The 21,668-nt window shown below is 30.9% G+C and overlaps 1 protein-coding gene across 13 annotated transcripts in view; it reads left to right on the plus strand.

The window, feature by feature from the left end:
- Positions 1–21,668, plus strand: part of LOC127725852 (uncharacterized) — a 112,307-nt gene that overhangs the window by 56,736 nt on the left and 33,903 nt on the right. For 11 of the 13 annotated variants that reach the window (XR_007993233.1, XM_052233162.1, XM_052233163.1 and 8 more), the window contains 20 exons: positions 1,125–1,160; positions 2,421–2,519; positions 2,708–2,808; positions 3,135–3,284; positions 4,254–4,328; positions 4,869–5,039; positions 5,635–5,793; positions 6,059–6,166; positions 6,998–7,164; positions 7,774–7,960; positions 11,868–11,975; positions 12,408–12,547; positions 13,209–13,337; positions 13,857–14,060; positions 14,768–14,908; positions 15,227–15,477; positions 16,228–16,373; positions 17,023–17,251; positions 17,818–17,832; positions 20,829–20,960. Coding sequence is in view for 12 of the 13 variants with exons in the window: in XM_052233162.1 (XP_052089122.1) it covers positions 1,125–1,160; positions 2,421–2,519; positions 2,708–2,808; positions 3,135–3,284; positions 4,254–4,328; positions 4,869–5,039; positions 5,635–5,793; positions 6,059–6,166; positions 6,998–7,164; positions 7,774–7,960; positions 11,868–11,975; positions 12,408–12,547; positions 13,209–13,337; positions 13,857–14,060; positions 14,768–14,908; positions 15,227–15,477; positions 16,228–16,373; positions 17,023–17,251; positions 17,818–17,832; positions 20,829–20,960 (2,748 nt within the window). In the remaining variant the exon portion in view is untranslated. The remainder of the gene's footprint in view (positions 1–1,124; positions 1,161–2,420; positions 2,520–2,707; positions 2,809–3,134; positions 3,285–4,253; positions 4,329–4,868; positions 5,040–5,634; positions 5,794–6,058; positions 6,167–6,997; positions 7,165–7,773; positions 7,961–11,867; positions 11,976–12,407; positions 12,548–13,208; positions 13,338–13,856; positions 14,061–14,767; positions 14,909–15,226; positions 15,478–16,227; positions 16,374–17,022; positions 17,252–17,817; positions 17,833–20,828; positions 20,961–21,668) is intronic. The other 2 variants (XM_052233174.1, XM_052233172.1) reach the window with 2 other exon arrangements.

The raw sequence follows: 21,668 nt of genomic DNA on the forward strand, positions 1-21,668 counted from the left end.
CTAATAGGTCAACTATATTTGGTGTATGGAAATATTTAATGATGTACATGTCAGTCTGGATGGTTTTATTTTGCCTTGACCTCATTTTCACGGTTCATTGCTCAGTGTTAAGTTTTTGTGTTTTGGTCTGTTTTTGTATTACTATAAGCAATAGGTCAACTATATTTGTTGTATGGAAGGATTGCAAGCTGTACATGTCTACCTGGCATGGTTCATCTGACCTTGACCTCATTTTCATGGTTCATTAGTCAATGTTTAGTTTTCTTGGTTAAGTCTGTATCTTAGAAAATATAAGCAATAGGTCAACTATATTTAGTGTATTGAATGATTGTAAGGTGTACATGTATTTCTTGTTTGGTTTATATTTCCTTGACCTCATTTTCTTGGATCATGTTAAGTTTATGTGATAGTTGTAGTAAAGCTTTAAATTTAGAACTATCAACATAATATCAATGATTAGTAAAGAAGGCGAGACATTTCAGCGTGTGCACTCTTGTTGATAAAAAGTCAGTATAAAAGCAATGACACAGTCATATAACTTAGTGTTACTAGATGTATCTAAGATTATAGAATAACCTGCAATGAAAAAAAAATCGCTCAAAACTGATCAAAACTTGAAACAGTTTCGATTTTGAGATATGTTATAGACAATTATCTGTTGTTGAAGACTATTGTCTTTAGTATGTTTCTTTTGTATTTCATTGATGTTTGTCCAACACATCTCCTTTATTCATATTTACAGTTCATGCTTCAGTGACTAAGGCTACTTTTACTTCATCAGTAAAACAATAGAACTTGGAATGGAAATGCATTTAAAGGAATTAGCATCTCCCAAAATTAAGTCACTCTAACCTAGATTTCATGCTTCAATGACTTTGGTTAAATTTGACATCAGAGTTTTGTTCTCAGATACTAGGTAGCCTATGAATGCCTTAAATGCAATTCTTTGTGTAGGGATTGGTGAGGTTTAGAGGTATTAGGTGTTTAGAGAATATTAAATTCAGAATTTTTTCACTTATGGTATTTTATTAAGACTGCTTAAAGTTTTATTTGAAAAATTCCTTGAAAATGTTGCAGTTTTTGAAATTTAAAGTAGATAATATACTTTATATACATTAAATTAGAAAAAGGAAAGCAACTGATGTTGTTAAGCAAAAACAGTAAGTGGTAAATGGTGGTTAATTGTTGTTTGCTTTCTTTCCATTCCTACTTTTATTGTTTACACAATGTCTTGGTTCTGAATTTAAACTCAGAACTTCAACATTTGACTATTTATAATTGGTTTTAGTTTATGACTTTTATTATAACTTTGTTTTTTATAAATCAGATCATTGATTTATTCTAATAGTAAATGATTTATCTAGTTTTAGTAAAACTTCTATTTCTGTCTAAATTTCAATAAAACTCATAAAATTTATCCTTCTTGAAACTTAATGCACAAAAAAAATTCCAAACAAAGTACGTGATTTAAACATCAAGTGCTAGGGTATTATTACACTTAGATGCATAAAGATGGAAATTTCAATTTTAAGTTCATCAAGCAATTTTTACGGACCAAAACTTCAATGAAACTGTTTTCTATTGAACAAATGAACTGATTTAAAATTTTTACTTTCCTTGTTTATCTTTTATTTAAGTTTAGTTGCATGGGTTTATGTTATTGAACAACTGAATGGCTTTGGATCTTAGACTTTCTTGCTTTTATGGAAGTAGGAATGAGAAAGTAGTAAATTAATGTATTGTGGTATAATGATGTAACCTAATTGTTTTATTGTCTAACCTGTGTTGTTATAGAAAGACTTCAACATTACAAGTCCTCTTCTGGTAAATGACATAGCTGTTGCCAGATACATACATGTACATTTGTACTCATTTTTATTTTGCTAGATTTAAATTTTTTATTAGATTATTAAGAGTGAAAACATCATATATGCAGCAAAGTTATATAAGCTTAGACATTACAACAAATTTTGTCAACTGACTTTTATAGCTGTTTAATCTTGTAGCATCAGCTAAATTGATTTGCAGTTTTTATTAATAAATATGCAGTGTGCTTTGTTTTTGTTGTATATGCATGACTTTTATGCTTCAGAAAATGTGTGTGTTTTTAAATATTTAAAATTAAAAGAATATATTAGTTAAGGTTATAAATTTTAAGTGCATTAAAATCCAGAAAAGGTGTACAGATTTTTTTTATAGATTTATGTAAAAATGATTTAGAAAATGGAGTTTTTATTTTTATTTTGTTTCATTTTATATTTTAATAAATGCCCACCTGCATATCATAACTTGTATGATAATTTGATTTTCTGCTATGTTGACATATGTATAAATTTAAATGACATAACTTAAAAAATAGATTCAGGCATTAGATTCAGGATTTGGTTGTTAAGCAGAATCTCTGTAACTTTATTTTATAGATCCACAGATTTCTGTATGTAAGAAGTTAGTATTCTCTGGAGCCTCTAGTGCCAAACAGTTACAGAGCTTTATAGAGTCGAATATTTACCACAGACAAGGTGAGTTAATTATTAAAGATTTCTACCTGTTTTGTAGACCTTACAGGTCAGAAATTATGTATAACATTTAAACATTCATACCTTATTAACTGTTTAGAGGAGCCTTCTTACTCTGTTTTTCAATCTTGAGTATGTATTGCTCTTTCGCATAAAAATAGATATTAAACTGTATTTGATGGTTATTATAGGATTTGTATATGGTGCCAAAGAGAACAAGAAATTAAAGGTGTTCATTGATGATGTTAACCTGCCTTTACCAGACAACTACAAAGTACAGAAATGTAATGAGGTAAATATAGGACAGAAAACTGACATAACTTATTTATTTATTTAAAATACCCTATGTTGCTGCCTCAATGGTAATTACCTCACATCTTCTTTGTCAAATACAATACATAAAATTTGTATTCTGATTTTTTTTAAATTTTTACATCACAAATTCAATTACATTATATTTAATCTCACACAAATATTTATCCCAAGCCCCCTAATTTGGAGGTTGAGCTAATTATATTTCAATATTCATTTTAAAAAAAATGTCATACTTTATAACATTGAGAAATTGTGTCCTATGAATTAAAGTTTGCATCATTACACATGATGTTTTCTTTCCAGTTACTGAGACAACTTTTAGATGACAAAACTCTATGTACATTGGAGAAGCCATTTGAATGGAAGACTGTAGAGGGATTTAATGTGATCGGTGCAATGTCAATGAGTGACAACCCTGGTGTGTCATGTACTCAGTTATCCGAAAGACTTCTGGTAAGTGTCACTACAATAAGTTATAACAAAAGTATACTGAAAGACTCCTTATCTCCTTATCAGCATAGGAATATAATGTGACGGGTGCAATGCCATTTAAAAATACTCATGATAACTTATATATATGTTATTGGTAGAAAGACTGGTATAAGTATTGAAAAACTGACATTGTGTGTCATATGAATATTAGTGACTGACATTGTTGATCATATTAATATAAGTTACTGACATTGTTTATCATATTAATATAAGTGACTGACATTGTTTATCAAACTAATATAAGTGACTGACATTGTGTATAATATGAATATAAGCTACTGACATTGTTTATCATATTAATATAAGTTACTGACATTGTTTATCATATTACAGTAATATAAGTTACTAAAAAGTAAAATAACAAAAATACCGAACTCCAAGGAAAATTCAAAATGGAAAGGCTTTATCAAATGGCAAAATCAAAAGCTCAAACACATCAAACGAATGGAAAACAACTGTCATATTCCTGACTTGGTACAGGCATTTCCTTATGTAGAAAATGGTAGATTAAGCCTAAAGTTTTATAGCTAGCTAAAACTCTCACTTGTATGTAAGTCAGACATTATGTATCACTCATATTGTGAATCATAAATATAAGTTACTGACATTGTGTATCATATGAATATAAGTAACTGACATTGTGTATCTTATTAAGTAAGTTACTGACATTGTGTATCATATGAATATAAGTTACTGACATTGTGTATCATATTAAGTAAGTTACTGACATTGTGTATCATATAAATGTAAGCTACTATCATGTACAATTATAAGAAAAATAATTTTTGAAAAATAATACACAGAATTTGGATGCACCATGTAATGTGATTCTACTGTAAGATGTCAGTATGTTATAAGAAAATATATATGATGTAGAACAAATTAACCCTAAATGTGTAATCAAATGCTTTATTTTTGTTTGGTTTTCAGAGACATTTTGCAGTATTCCATCTGACAGCCCCAGAAGGTGAAGCTCTAAAGAACATTGTTCATGGAATACTGGATGTAAGTAACGAGGTCATCTCATTGACAACCCACAAGAGTTGTGACTCAAAGGGTTCCCTGCATCTTCCATACAATTTATGACAATTCAATTCAATTAATTGCATCTTGTGTTAAGAAATATATAACCTTGAACAGGATGTTCTAACTGTTTTTATTACTTCTACCATTTGGTATTATCATCTTTAATGCAGTAATTAGATTTAAAAACATTATTTTTTAGCTAACTTAAAAGTAAAAACATTTCAAATTAAACTAAGATATATGTTAGCACTATTCAAGCAAAAAATGTACAGGATGGTTGGACGCAACATGATATTTTTTTTCTATTTGAAATAGGGATGGAGGCAAATGCAATTCTGTTACAAATGAAAATAAAAATTATGGTTGGTGGGGGTATCAAAAGAGTGTAATCTAACCCCATGTATTTTTTCCCTGTAATTGCCCTTAACTAGTCTTTATTTAAACCTGTGTATCTATTTAAGGCAAACATTTCAATTTTTCAAAGTGTTGCAATGTAATTTGATTTTTTGTTCATCTCAGCTGAACATGACAGATGGAGATAGACCTGGATTAGATATAGAATTACATAACCATCTAGTAAAGGCATCATGTGACATGTTAAAGGCTGTCCAAGATGTTCTCAAGTCAACAGCAATGCCTGGTCGTAAACACTACCTGTATACACTTAAAGATATAACAACTTGCTTTCAGGTAAGTGATTATTAATTTGGAGGTTTTTTTGGTGAAGGCACAATACATACCAGCTCTTTTTAGATCTGTTTTATACTATTCTTTATAAAATGTAAAGGCCTTTTCGCCTCTTGAATTTTTGAATTTTAAATAGTGTTACAAATCTATCAAGAAACATCATTCAGATGTTCATTGTTCATATTTCAAAATTTTGTTTTAACCTATATTTGGTTTAGACTTTCAAACTTCTTTTACATAAGAAAAAAAATAAAAATTGCTGAACAGGGTTCATTTAGAGATTTTGTCTTTGATATTTAGATATGTGCAACAGTTTTATTCAAAAGATATTTTAAGATATAAGTTGTCTTTGTGAGGTTGTTTCTCATACTAAATTCTACAAAAGACCTGAAAAATGGCCATTTTATGTTAGATATGTGTATTTTGACATGTTCAAAACTTCACATTGACATCACAAATAACTAATCTGTACCAAAGTGACCAAACTATATCATTACACTGCAGTTAATTGTTACTGAACTGTAATGTGACATTTCGTTACTAAGTGATAATATTTTATGTAGAAATGACATGATCATCAGATCCAATCAATTTTTAGTGTTTGAAGAGACTACCAGAAGAAAGTCGAGCAGATGAGACATTGATTCCTGTGATATCGTTATGGAAACATGAGATGACAAGAATTATGAGAGACAGAATAGCCAGAACAGCTGATCTGAATTGGTTTGATCAAACCATTAATAATATTCTTGCAGAGGTCAGTTGTAGTTACAAAATAAATAATAGTTTCTTCTTAGGGAGAGGACTATTAGAAAACACCGTGGAATAAATTGAAAGTATATGTGAAGTGAATTATTCAATTTTAAAACTTTGGAATTAGAATTAGAACATAAATATAGAAAACTAAAACACATTTAAAAAAATCTTGATTTCCTTCTAATCTGTATATGATATGCAGATTGCAGATATATTGGTATGGTGGTATGGTATATTTAATATACATGTATTTATATTTTATGCAGAATTTCCCAGAAGTAAAAGGACCATTTATGGATCATTTTGTGACCTTCCCAACAGATGCCAGAATGTATAACAGACCTGTTACCTCAGTTACTGGGAAAAATGTCAGAGTAAGTTCATTCATAAAAACAATTTGGTCGAAATATTGACCTGCCATTACTTAGTATAATGAGTTTATATTTTTTTAACCGTTTCTTTTACCTTAGCTGAAAAAAATAAATAAATGTGGTTATTACACTTATATTTAGGAATATTGTCCAGAGCATTATATCATATAGCATGAGCTGTCAAGTGGAATAGGATATACTGCAAGGGACAGAATTTCTTAATATTGCTGCAGTTACCCTTTTAGGATATAGTACCAGATATTTCAGCAAGATTGATGATACTTCCTCCAATTCCTGCAGCTCTGATGCCTGCAGTACAGATGCATTGTCAATTTCTGCCATCTTGATGTCGTTTTGCTCTGAGTAGTGTACCAAACTTTAAGGAAATAGTATAGAATACAATATCGGTCAAGATGCAATATTCTTAAGACTTTGGAAATGCTATACTTTTTAGGTATAGTTATAAAGGAAGACCATTAAAAATATCAGCAAATATTGCATTTGATAGATGGACTTAGTTTTTTGTAGTTAACATTCACAAACAGTCTGGGCTTAAATTTTTAAGACATCAATAACTTTGTTAAACTTTCATGGACTGTTACAAAAACTTAGACAGAAGCCTCTGTGTGATCAAGAAATAACATCTGAAGAAAAATTTGATTTATTTTTCCATATTTTACTCATAAATGGACTTGGTTACTAGCAACATTATACTTTTACAATGACAGCAACAGTTGCAGGCGAGACACAGGAACTCTTTACAAATTTATCATTATTCTGAAAAACAATCCTGAATGTAATAAAAGGATTGACATTGTTTTTTTCTCATTGTAGATTTCCCTTCAACCTGTTGACAATTTGAGGGACATACACAGCTGCCTTAATACACACTTAACAAGATACAATGAAGAATTTGGAAATATACCACTGAACATTATGCTGTCAGATTTTATAATTGACCATGTTGTTAGAATGCATAGAGTACTTAGTTTCCATCATGGGTAAGTAAGGATTTATATGTTTGTAATTATTATAAGCCCCTACCCCCAAAAAAAACCAACAAAAAACAAAAAAACAACTCTGTTTTATTGGTTTTCCTGTTAATTATTATTGAAAAGAAAGTATATAGCATATTTATTTTTGGCACAAAATGTCTTAATGCAGTTGGGAAAAAAACATAGCAAAATCACAGCACTATTATTGCTGCTCTTCCTCTCAAAGTCACAGCTAGGCCGTCAACAGGGAGCACAAACTCCCACCTCACTGAAGTACAAGACAGCACCCTGCTACGTCAGTGCATTGAAGAACACAGTTGCATCAAATCATAAACTATAACTTTTTGTAGATTTAAAGAAGACCTGTTCATTTATTATATAAAAATATTCTCATGCTTTTGCTTTTATAACAACAATAACAATTGAACTTTACAAATTTATCTATAGATAATATTGTCTCAAAAAAATTTATCATCCTCTTAATTAAATCAAAAAGGTATAACAAAAATACTAAAAAACTAGACCAAAATAACATATTATTGTCTTTTTGATTCTCTTTAAATTATTCTTAAATTTATAAGAAGAAAGTTATTTGAATTGATATTTGTTTTTCAGTGGGAATTTATTGTTGATTGGAGCAGTTGGAGCTCACCTTACAACCTTGTGTAGACTGGCTCTCCATGTAGCTGACATCCCTATACATAAAATGGACACTTCCAAAACAAGTAACTTCTTTGATGGTCTGAGATCAGCTGTACGATTGAGTGGAGCTGAGAACAAAATACTCACCGTCATTTTTACTGTAAGCTTGTTAAGTTTATAAAGCAATCATACTATGCACTGTAACCTCTCTCCCAGTGTTTTTTTGGAGGGGAAGTCAAGGGATCATCATTACCTTGGAGTTGCATAGTATTTTAGATATCTTTTTGTGAATTTGTTACAAATTTTAGTCCAAAAATAGTCCATTAGCTGGAAAAATGTAATTTAAGTTTTGAATCATTGATTTATTCACTAATTGGATTTATTTATACACTTAAAAATTATTGTAAATAAAATTGGATATGAGTCAACAGCTCATACTTTTTCTCTGGTTATCAGAATAAAAAATAAATTTTTGAATAAGTAAAAAGATAAATATTTGAAGCTCCCATTTTTAAATCCAGAATTTAAACTAAAATTTATAATATGGCCTGTGTATGAAAAAAAACATGGACATGTCCTAAAAAACACAAATTTTAGTTTTAAATAGACTAACATGCTACACACAAATACATTGCATTTTCATACTATTTTTCCAGAGTAACCAGGTAGGTTTTACTCTAAAAATCAGAACATATAGATAAAAGGGAATAAATGAATATTATTTAATTTGCACATATATTGTTATTGGTCACACATGGACAGGTATTCTGTAGCATTGAAATTTAATTTTTCCTGTACATATAGCTGGCTAGTTTGCACAGAGTATAGATTATCACAAAATGTTTCTCTCATAGTCACATCAAATTCCAATAGCTGTTAACAAAAGTAACAATGAATAACAATAATTCAGAATTTTTAATTGCGAAAACATATGAGAGAAAACAAGAGGTTTCGGTTACCTATGGTAGATTAGGAAATTAAATTGTCTTTAAATGAAGCTGCTATATAGTTATTTGGTGTATATCTTTTCTCTGTTGTTATGTGCATCTAGGTTTTGTCTGGTTAATCATGTGACTTTTTTGTTCAGAAGATTTTACCGAAAGGTCTAAAATTATCTCTGTAAATGCTTTTGTTTCTGATAATTGCTATATTAATCCACATCACTTTGAAAACGGCCCCACCCATTTCCCTCCCCCCTGTGTATGTGTATAGTATGTATGTGTATATATGCTGTTGGAATCTAGACCAGTCTCAGATCAGATGCATGTTAATGTCTAACTCTGATCGGAATCCAGTCAGGAAACCTGTGAATCCAGATGGTTACTAGTGTAAAACAAAGACATGTTTGGGAAAAGAACCACAGTTTAATGCTTAAATTTCATATTAATAAAACACAAACAACAGTACAGTTTGAAAACAATACACAAATTAATTAATTAATAATCTGTGGTATTCCACTCAAGGGAATATTACATTTATAATATGAAACCAAAACTGTGTGTTCTTGTAATATAATCTACTCTACACATTTATAAAATATACAGTTAAATTAAATCAATTATATATCTATAATTAGTTGATGAAGCAACCTAAACATCTCAACAAAAAAAATTAAAAATAAAATAGGGTGGGTGAGGATGGGATTTTAAATTCGCTAATGCCAAATTGCAATGCGTCTGCTTCATGCAGTTGTATTATCTAAAATGCCTAAATGAGGCGCGCAGTAATTAAAACAAAAGGATGATAATTAATTAATTATCTCTGCCGATTGGATAATTTGAAATAAGGGTCTTGTTCTGATTGGTTCCCTTCCCACATCTCACAAAACAATTAGAGAGCGAGATGTCAAGAGTGGCCAGTAGGGAATTCCTTATATCATTGGTTGTTATTAATGGATATAAGCTGAAATAAAATACCCAATCGGCAATAAAGGACAGGTAATGCATGTGCGATGATACATGTCAACATGCTGTGTATTAATAATCCATTTTTCTTGTTAATAAAAATATCACATTAATCCACATCACTTTGAAAACGGCCCCACCCATTTCCCTCCCCCCTGTGTATGTGTATAGTATGTATGTGTATATATGCTGTTGGAATCTAGACCAGTCTCAGATCAGATGCATGTTAATGTCTAACTCTGATCGGAATCCAGTCAGGAAACCTGTGAATCCAGATGGTTACTAGTGTAAAACAAAGACATGTTTGGGAAAAGAACCACAGTTTAATGCTTAAATTTCATATTAATAAAACACAAACAACAGTACAGTTTGAAAACAATACACAAATTAATTAATTAATAATCTGTGGTATTCCAAACTTCCCAAACATGTGTGGTGTAACCAGTAGAAGGTAGGTTAAATGGTTTATTATTTCCCCAGGGCAACTGCAAATTTGTTCATGACTTCCTGTCTGTGTGCAAAAGAAGGATCCAAGTATGATTTGTATGCATTAGATTTCCAATCACCCTGTGATTGTATGAGATCCGCTGGAACCCCACATTCTAAGGCAAAGGAGGCCCCTCCTCTGCGAAAACTATGTCCCGAATATTTGCTGCTGTCATAACCCAACCTAGATAAGTTCTGTTTTAGCATCTTTACAAAGGCTGTATATGTAAGAGGGGTAACCTTGCCTCGTACTAAATACAGGAAGACAGGTGAGGGGGCTGACACTGCTGGCACCTGTTTAAAATTTAGAAGAAGCGCCTTAGAGGGACATAAATGAGAATTCTTCACTCTAGGAAGGGGAATTTCTAATATACGCTCTGAAAATTGAATTGTTTTGGTTTTGCGTACTTTTAAACAGACACCATCTGAGTGAAAATGGATTTCCTCACGAGTAAAATGTCGCAAAGGATCAAAAGCTGAAATTGAAGGGGCAAACAAATTTGACTTCCTTAAAAAGGAGAAAAAAGCCACTAAGCAGGCTGCCCAAAAACACAAGTCCTTACTACTGCTGACTGACAGTAAAGTAAATATCTCATTCAAAATTTTTGGTGTAATAGGCAATTTTCTATGTATGGCAGCACCTAACACACGTTTAGCACCCTTGAGTACTGACTCCATAAAAAAGGAATCTATCGGAGATGCAACTCCTGATTCTAAATGTAGCAACCGCACAATTGACAAATAATTTGTTATGGAATTAAATTGTAACCTTGAAGATAAATAGGCTACATATCTGGCTAAATTCATAGGACTTAATGGAACAAGGGTAATATTTAATCTTCTACAAAATTCTGCGTATGACTTGAAATAGTTTAAATATGTCTTTTTGGTAGATTCAGCATAAGTATGACATCTAAAGTTAGCAACAATACTATCCAGTGATCTCACCTCCCTCGATACCAGTGAGCCTAAATAAAAGAAAACGAAGGGCATTACTAGACATGTGCCTAACAAGATCCTGTAAATACAGTGGCGGTCGAACATAATCCCGCAAAAATTGTTCACAGAAAGGTAGATCATGCATCCGTGAAATACAGTCTGCTAGTATATTCGTTTTGCCTGGAACATGCTTAGCTATCAAGTGAAAATTATACGTTGCTGATAACCAAAAGAGCTCACGCAAAAAGGACATCAAAATAGCATTTTTTGATGTACCTTTATTAATGCAACTTACAGTTACCGCATTATCGCAATGAACTATAATACGCTGACCACGCCAATATGGGGCCCATGTCAAGAGTGGCCAGTAGGGAATTCCTTATATCATTGGTTGTTATTAATGGATATAAGCTGAAATAAAATACCCAATCGGCAATAAAGGACAGGTAATGCATGTGCGATGATACATGTCAACATGCTGTGTATTAATAATCCATTTTTCTTGTTAATAAAAATATCACCTTATTCATTTATGAATCTATTTTTGATTCTATATTATTGATCATTCCCCCGTCCTTCTTCAGGTTGTCAGTTAAACCTTTAGACATTTAAAAAGTAAAACCTTTTTATAAATTGAGTGTGGAAATTCAAAGAACTATTTACAGTAAAGAATTGGTAGTCAAGATTTACATATATTTTTGGATTCATTTGCAGTTCAGGATATTATTTTCATTGTAGGCACGAGATTTGCAAGATCCTGTTTACTTGGATGCCATTAATAGTCTTCTTATCAGTGGAGAAGTACCACACCTATTTACTAATGATGAAATGGAAGGACTATTACAGGTATAGTATTAGTGGACTGACCTCTGCTAGACTTTATTTACATTCTTTAGTTTAAAAATTCTTTGTTCTTTTTAGTCTTTGCAAAAATTATTTTTTTAGATGTAGTTTAAGATTTAAAAAAAAAAAAAAGAGAACATTATACATGAGAAATTTGATAGATACTATATTCTGAAGAAGTTAATTATTTGTGTCACATGTTTACTCAGTAGGAGATATTTACAGAGTTAACTGAATTCAATTGAACATAGACATGCAGAGTGTTTGGGACTGTTCCAATAGAGTTTATTGCTATTTGGGATTTTGTGATAAATGATACAAGATTTTGCATCATTTGACCTATTGTTGTCAAAAAAAATTACTTTTGCTTTTTAAGGTCACTTTTTTAAAAAATTTGTTTTGTGTCTTAAGTACATGGGAATTGTTTTTTGACAGGCCATAGCCCCAGCTATGAAGAGAGAGTTTCCAAGTATGTCTGTAGATCCAATGAAATTCTTTGTTGCCAGAGTGAAAAGTAACCTACACATTATACTGTGTTTACAACCTGGCCATATACTCCTTGGAACAGCACACAGGTAAATATTTGTAAAGATAAATTTGAAGGAAGGATTAGTAGATTTTCATGTATAAATACATAGGCTTGGGAACTGAAGGAAGAACTGTTAATGCATTACAAAATGTTCAATATATTCATATACTGCTTTTCATTTAGAAAGATTATTATTTAACTTTTAAAAAGTAGCTGTCATGATAATACTTCTGTGTAGGACTATTTGTTGGTGTTACAACACCACAGTGTTATAAGTCCTCTAGCAGCGTTAGGTTTGCACTCCGTCCATCAGTTTGTCTGTAAGTTTATTCTGCACTTTTTTCTGTAATGCTTCTATATATATTTTTTTTATTTTGTAACTACTCTAAATATCAGCACAACAATGTTAAATCTGCAAATTTGCGGAAGCAAATTTTTGTTCTTCCCTTGCCGGGATTCGAACTCATGCTATTGCGATATCGAGACAACACCGCCTGCACTGTGTCCATCGCTCTAGACCACTCGGCCACCTAGACTGAACATTTTGTATATAGTCATATTATAAGTAGTTACAAATTTAAGCTTTGTTCTGGTTGAGTGATTTTGCTGAAATTGTGTACCTTTCGAAATAGAATAAAAAATAGCTTTGAAATCTCAGCGAATTTTTAGTGGTTTTTCTATTGATTTTTGTTATTATTATATTGCAGAGAATTCCCAGGACTGTTGAGTGGTTGTGCCATAGATTGGATGTGTGACTGGCCACAGGAATCATTATTAGGGGAGGCCTCATACTTTATAACTAGGTTCCAACTGACAGAAGAGTTTGAAAATCTGAGGTAAACAATACTTGTGTAAGAATTGATAGTCAACATTATCACAGAATAGTACAAAATAATGATGGTGTAAAAACACAGGTTTGGAAAGGGCCATATTTGCCTGATTGTGATTGTTCAGAACTCTAACATAAAGAATTACAAAGATCAATCATTTTGTTATTTAGTCACCAACATGACATAAGTCAATTACCATTTAAATAACTCTCAGGTTATTAAACATCATTTGACATTTGAAAGCATAAAATATGTAAACCCTGGACAATTATTCAATTGCAGTAACTGGTTTTAAAATCAATATATATATATAAAAATAATGCCAAATTGGCAATGCTTACAATTGCATCACAGAGAGTTGAATAACGTTCAGAACATTGCAGAATCGTTTAAACTGTGTCTTTTTTTTTATCTTCAAGATGAACTAGACTATGGAATCCAAATGTCAAGCTTTGACAAAAAACTGGAATCATGTAAAACAAAATTGTACCTTTGTATAACCATATATGTTTTGCTTTGTTTTAGTGAGAGTATAACAACTTGTCTGGCTAACATCCATAGTTTTGTGCTGAGAGATTGTCGCCAGCTTCCATGGGCTGGAGACTTAAGTCCTGAGATCACAATTAACAAGATCAAGGTTCTTGAGAAGAAGAAAGAGCAGTTTAAGGTAGAGGCTGTCAAAGTACCCAATCTGCCATACTCAAAGACCATTCTTCATGAAAGAATCAAGTAAGTCAATGAGTCTGCCATGGGATACTGATGAATGAAAATGTGTTCAATTACAAAGTATATAATGTTTAATATCAAAATAAGAAGATGTATGATTGCCAATGAGACAGCTATCCACAAGAGACCAAATGACGTAGATTTTAGCAACTAAATTTAATGGTCAGTGTACAGCCTTCAACAATGAGCAAAACCTATACTGTATAATAAGCTTTTAATGGCCCCCACATGATTAAATGTAAAACAATTCAAATGAGAAAACCAGACATTTTTTTTTCAATTAGTAAATTTTAAATGACATCAGTTACCATATATATGATTATCTGTTTGATCCAAACTATCCTAAATATAGGATCAACATAATTTTACCAGTAAAACGACATTTCATAAAAAAAAGCCATCCAAGATACCAGGCTTATAACTTTGTATGCCAGATGTGAGTTTTGTTGACATAAGATGCCACAATGGCACTTGAATCAAAACAAATGGCCAAATCAGTTGAAAAGTTCAAGGTCATTGAAACCACAAAAAAACTAAATATTGTATGAATTCAGATTTAGACCATCATGAAAAAATCATCAATGATGTCGGCAAAATAGTAACTGCAGTATTTTTTGCTATGCTATGTGCTTAGTTTGAAATTTTAAAACCTGCATTAGAAATCAGTGGAATAACACAGAATGAATTGAAAATGAATATCTAATTTTTAGGAACCGTCACAGAAAGGACGATGACAGAGCTAAGAATGAAGTATATGTAGGACCTACGACTTTCAGAAGATTCATGGAATGTTTTAGATGTTTGTATAACAATAAATCAAAAGTTAGAACACAGGATGTAGAACAACTAAAGTAAGTAAATAGAAATTTGAATGAAAAGTTGTAAAACAATAAGAAAAAACACTATATAAAATTAAAATTATGCACATATTTTACTGAAATTGATACACGTGAATGATTTAATAATTCACCTTTCAAAGGTATTGGATAAGCTTTTCTTTTATTTGATTTTAGTATCCTTTTCTGTCTTTGAAGAAATAGATTATTTTAAGTGTTTCACAAAAATAAGTACAAATATTATATTTGTAGATTTCCAGTCTTGAGTCAAAATATTTTTTAGTAAAAGATTATAATATCTGTATGGTTTCCATAACTGTTAAAACATTGTAGGAAAGTGTTGTCTACATTAGACCAAACCAGATCAGATGCCAAAGTAATGAGGAAGGCCATTAAGACAATTAGTGGCAAATTTCAAGATGCAACTAAAAAAACTGAGGATTTACTATATAAACTAACTGTAAAAGCCACAGCCTTGGAGAAACTCAAAGCAAAAATAGGACTAAGTAAATCATTAGATGCTCACCTTCACCTTACAGAAATGTATGCTGAAGAAGAAGAGGAAGATGAACTTTTGGAACAAGGTAAATACAATACATTTTCCTCATAAACTTGGAGTGGCATGAAACCAATTGAGATTTGTATTGATAGATTTGTTAGAAATTTTTAAGGACATTCAAAGAAGCTGTTGAAATGAAAATCCAAGTACACTACTAGAAATCCTAAAATGATCTATACTACAATGCAACTTGGAATTTACATGCAGCAGCTATTATTTTTAAAGTGCATGTAGCTCTTTCACAGTGCCATAATAATTGTCATGGAGAAACTTATTGACATAGAACAGAAATAATGAAACTGAATTTATTGATGTAACAACAATATTATAATAAATGAGTTACTCATAATATTAAGCATGATAAACACTATAAAGGTTAAAAGACCAATAACAGGTATAAATATCCACCATAAAATGTCTTTATCAATGTAACAATATGTTCCATAAGAAGCTCATAATGTCATTTAGATGAATTGTAGACTAGTGAACAGCTAGTTTAAGTAACTTGTTGGATGTTATTATATCTAACATGAGAAGACAAAACTAGAAACCTTGGATCATATGCTGGGGATTCATTTATGTTAATGGGTACCAATTTTCATGGATTGAAGAAAAAAATGTATTTTCTAAAATACTTGATTTCATGGTTTTGAAGTTTGCATTCAAACCTATGATAAATTTATACTTCTTTAACATTAAGATTTGTGGTTCATCAGTCCCAACAAATAATAATGATTCCACAGTAACTTGAAATTAGAATTTTTTGTTTCAACAGAAGAATATGATGAATATGACAGGAAGTTTGATAAGATGATGGAACTAAAGTTACAGGATAGACAAGTTAAAGCTAAAGAAGACCATGTCAAAGCTAAGAAATCTGTGGATGAATGTAGACAGAACCTTGAGTATGCCAAACAACAGGTGAGTCAATATAGACAGACTTTTAAGTAAAGTAAACAGCAAGTGTGTTAATTTAGACAAAACCTGAAGTACACCAAACAACAAGGGTGTATGGACAGAACTTGGTGTATTGACAGACCTTAGTGTACAACAGACAACAAGGGTGAATTGACAGAACTTAGTATACACCTGGATTGACAGAACTTAGTGTACACCTGGATTGACAGAACTAAGTGTACACCTGGATTGACAGAACTTAGTGTACACCTGGATTGACAGAACTTAGTGTACACCAGACAAGGGAGTACAATGTATAGACAGAGTTCAAGGTACACCAAACTACTGATGACTTGATAAAAACAAAACATTACAATTCATTTACTACTGTAGATGAGGTCTTTTAGTGAAATGGAAAAGTGCTAGCAGCACATAATTGATTAGTTTAAATAACTTAGCTTTTAAAATGACACTGACATTTAGAAAGCTTGAAGAATAATCAAATGCACAATAGATAACAGAATGGTTGATCAGAAGAATTGTCTTTATGGCAAATTTTAGTCATGTAGAATTAGAAATATTAATATCCATTTTTTTATGAGTTATCCTGAATTTCATGTTTAGCACATCAAACTTAGCATTGATATATAGATAGTCATATTCATTATTCTAGGTACTTCACTGGAAGACCAAAGTTGACCGTGGCTGTATAGAAAGAATTCGTCAGTTTTCCAATCCACCCCTTTTGGTTGGACAAGTAATGGAGATGGTTATGATGTTGGTTGGTAAGAGACTACCCTCACAGAGATTGTATGAGCCTAAGGAATCTACAGGAAAGGATGAAATGTCCAGCAGAATGTCTTCTAGTTCTAGTAGTACAAAAATGCTAGGGGTCAAAAAAGGTATATATAAAACATATTCTAATTTCTATATATCAAAATCTTAATGCAATATTTATCTAGATATTTTTTACAAAGTTATCTCTTAACAGGAAGTGCAATATGTTTTATCTGAATTGCATGTACCCAATTTATATTTATTCTTCAACTCCTTTCCCTTTTTGTCAATTGCTTCATAGATTCTTTGCAAGTCCAACAAAGAGCTTTCCTGTTTAAAAAATTTAATCAGACAGGTAACTTAAAACATGCTACATCAAAGAACAAGTGATCAGTATGCTGGAGTTTCTCATTGACATTCTTCGGAAAATGCATGTACCAAGTCGGGAATATGGCAGTTGTTTTTCACTTGTTCTGTTGATTGATAGTGTTTTATTTTGTCAGTTTTTATGGACTTCCCCTATTTGAATTTGCCTTGGAGTTCGGTATTTTTGTTATACTTTTTTTATAGTATTTGTTAAAGTTAAGATAATAAGAAGTTAGAATAAAAACAAAAGTTCCAACACGGAACCTTTATCTAAACATAAATATTATGAAATGTAAGCATTGATTTCAATAATTTATCTGTGTAGAAAAGTATTTATTAGGTAAGTGACTTTTCCACACGTGGGAACATTTTACTGATCTTCTGGTGAAAGTGTACTATTTAGATTATTACATGCATTGGTATGTATATTTGGTTTAGCAGAAAGTTTTACATGGTATGGTGATATTGTTTACTTGTTCTGATGCCTTTTACCATTTTGCACTGTATAAGGGTACATATTTCCAGTAACAGATAGCACAAGGGTTTGCAGGGATATGTGTATTTTCTCAGTATTATATACTGAATTCGTGTATTTTATTCCTACATTTTAATGTTGTATTCCAGACTGGGTTTCTAAATGGAAATTAGTTTCTCAACGTTCATTAAAAAGGGGTAATGAGTGAATAATTGTTGTCACTGTTTCTATTTTCAACATATCATGAGGCTTTGGAAGGGTTGGGATTCAAAAAAAAAATCTGAATGACAGTTTAAACTTTGATAAAATGCAGGATGAATTTTCAAGTAATTCTGTTTTGAGAGATTTTTAGTAAGTATAACATAATAATACTTTTTGTAAGTTTTTGGAGTGAATGAGAAAGAAAAAGAATTTTAATTGGAAAAAAAACACCTTCCATAGTCTCAGTTTAATTGATATTTTGGTTTAATTTTATTCATACTTGTAGGATATAGTTTGGAGTGCTGAATGTTAAATTTGTATTTCTATGTCGTTTTCTGCTTTTTTTTTTTCTTTTTTTTTTATCTCTAAGGTCAAGGGTTAAAAGAATGATTTTTTGTTGTTGTATGGGTATGTTTTCCCAAGTTTTGTATTGTTTATCCAAATCAAGGTCCATTGGTGTTGATTTGTGTCCTAGATTGTGTTCTAAATGATAATCCTGTTTGTTGTAAAAAAAATATTGGAGTATCTTATAAAAGGGAATTATCTCTTTTTACTAGATTGGTAACCAGGACTTGTGTTACATGTTGTTGTGTGCTATATCAGGCATGCTAAGACTATAAAACTGATAGACACCATGATAATTGGGAAAATTTTGGAATTGCTAATAATGATCTTTAATTAGCATTTACCCTACCCCGCTTTTAATCTATAATACATATATGACATTTTTAATAATTTTTTCATTAGATCCCAAAGAAGGTATGGTAAACACCTGAAGTGTAACATGATATATAGTTAATTCCTAACCCTTGATCATTTCTCTACTCTTATTTTAGTGTAAAATTTAAATATAGATCATCTCATAGAACTGCTATAATATATTTTCTTTTGTTTTCTCTTTGCACATTTCCAAATAAATATAGCCAACACATTTGCCTTTGATATCAGTTATCAATATTAGAAGTATTTGTTTGTCCTCCAGATTTCCTGTTTGGTTTACCACAGCTATAGATATCTTGGTTATAGTAATCTCCATCCTTAGATCAAATTCCTGATCAAAAAAGGGGTTTAATTATTACATAAGAGGACAAGAATATATTGATTTCAAATACCTGCTATTACAGATGATTGATGTAGCTACACACAATGAATTATATTTTTTTATGAAAATATCAAGATTTAAATGTTGTTTTAGCTTTTCAATGTGAAGGACCAAAATTGTGTATGCATTTTTTTTTTCTTTCTATTAGTAACAAAGTTATGCATATATAAAAGTATAAAAAATCTAAATCTTATGATTATTATAAAAGGTAAAAGCATAAACATTTTATCATTGAAAACAAAATCCCCAAAAACATTTTAGCTACTTAGAACAGTACTTGTATATATTAGGTAACAAGCTAATGAAGACCATAGACTTCATACTCAGTGAAATACATATTTCCCCTGATTTGGATTATGTTGTTCAAAGGTCAGAAATTCAGAACACAAATTCAAAACCCCAAAACAAATTATTTCTGCACAGATCAGGAAAGTTGAACTCTACCATGTCTACATTCCATAATAGTTTCAACAGAATCTTAGTTAGGGTAATATTTTATGTATTGATCATACCATTGACATTTTGAAAGTCAAACATTGATTGGATCAATGAATTACAGTGTGTACCTATTGTGTCATCTTTCTGTCACAATGTGTGTTTCTATCTTCTGACTTTGTTTTACTCTCTATACAGATGGACAGAGATCAGGTAATACTACACAACCCATAATACACAAAATTGTATATAATATCACCATTTGTAATTTGTAGTTTAAAATTAACATGGAGAAGTTTTTGTTAATATCCTGATCCATAGGGACTGATCATGAATAAACATTTTTTTTCTGCAGCTTGTACTGAAAGTGCATCAAAAACCAATACATATATTTTCAAAATGAGAAGTATTATTAAATTGATAGACCTTTTTTCATTGACTGCAGTCAATCCCTTAGTAATGGCAAAATACCATATTTTCCCTGTAAAACATTTGGAGATGATATTTGATTCATATGTACATGTAGTAGGCAATCAAAGCAGTCTATATTATATCCTCATGGTAATTTCCATGTGAAAAGTCTGTCCTCGCAATTAAAGATGTGTGAGTAATTCTTGCATAGTTATTAATTGTTTAAAGATTTAAAAAGCAGTTGTTTTATGGATAAAAAAATCATTTTGATAGGAGGCAAAATACATTATAGCACTCAATTTGTTACAGTTATATATCATCACAAATCTAAATTAACATCTTTATATACAATTAATTTACCCGGTAGAGTCACAGTTAATATTGCTAATAATTCAAATGACAAGCTAATACATACATAAAATATGCTATTAAATTCTTTTAAGTACAACGTTTGGCATTTGTAATATGATTTGAATTTTCACAGAAGTTTCGAGGTTGAGGGGCTTCAGGTTAAAAGACACTTTTTAAAATTCTGGAATATATAAGAAGACAGGTATAGCAAATAATTAATTATGTTCTCTGTTAAATTTTATATGTGAGACCAACAAACTGTAGCTTCTTTAAACCAGGTAAACCAATATCATGTTTTTCTCTCTCAGAAATGTATAATACCTTAATCAGTTGTAATGTTTTAATTTGATAATTTTTAAAGGTAAAAAAGATGGAGGATTTGACCGAGCTCAGTGGAAGAATATCCAGATGACAATGAATGATTCTCAGAAGTTTGTTGACATGTTACACAATGTACCCTGGGAAGATGGTCTGATGGATGATGTGCTGAGAGGTAGGTATAACAAAACATGTAGAGCAAATTGTCAGTGAGACAGCAACCAAGAATATAATACAGCTTGTGGTCGAACAGAAGCTGGTAACCATCCCATTTTGTATGCTCAAAATATCAAAAGTTCAAAGATATATTTCATTTCTAGCTGATCATTCACTTTAAAGTGACTTATATTAGATTAGATAATTCCAAACTGTCAGATTCCATATTTTATATACTGTATTTGGTTTAATCTATTCTATAATTCTATGCTAAGAAGTAGCGAGGGTATATAGCTTTTGACTCATCAGTCCCACAGTCATCTTGGTTTTTAGGTTCTAAATCAAACACTTTTATATAGCTTGCAACCTTACTTGAATTTATAGTCACATATAATAACAGGAAGATCCCTATTTATTTTGAAGTCACTTCCAAATGTCAAGGTCATAACTACTAAAACTAAAGTGTAGTTTGTGAAGAAAAAATTATTTCCAAGGTTTAATAAAATACTTTATATTGGATTGCAACCTTACTTGAATATGTGGTCAAATACAATGAGAGGAAGATTCCTATTGATTTTGAAGTCAGTAGGCATAAGTTCAAGGTCAAAGCTACTAACACTGAAATTTGTGTAGGAAAGGAGTTTTCATATTATAACTTTATAACCTTACATGTGATTGCTTTTTTGCTCTATACATTTACAGTTACTAAAAACTTAGTCTCATTATA

The sequence above is a fragment of the Mytilus californianus genome, unplaced genomic scaffold (assembly GCF_021869535.1).
Source record: "Mytilus californianus isolate M0D057914Y unplaced genomic scaffold, xbMytCali1.0.p SCAF_15, whole genome shotgun sequence".
NCBI lineage: Eukaryota > Metazoa > Mollusca > Bivalvia > Mytilida > Mytilidae > Mytilus > Mytilus californianus.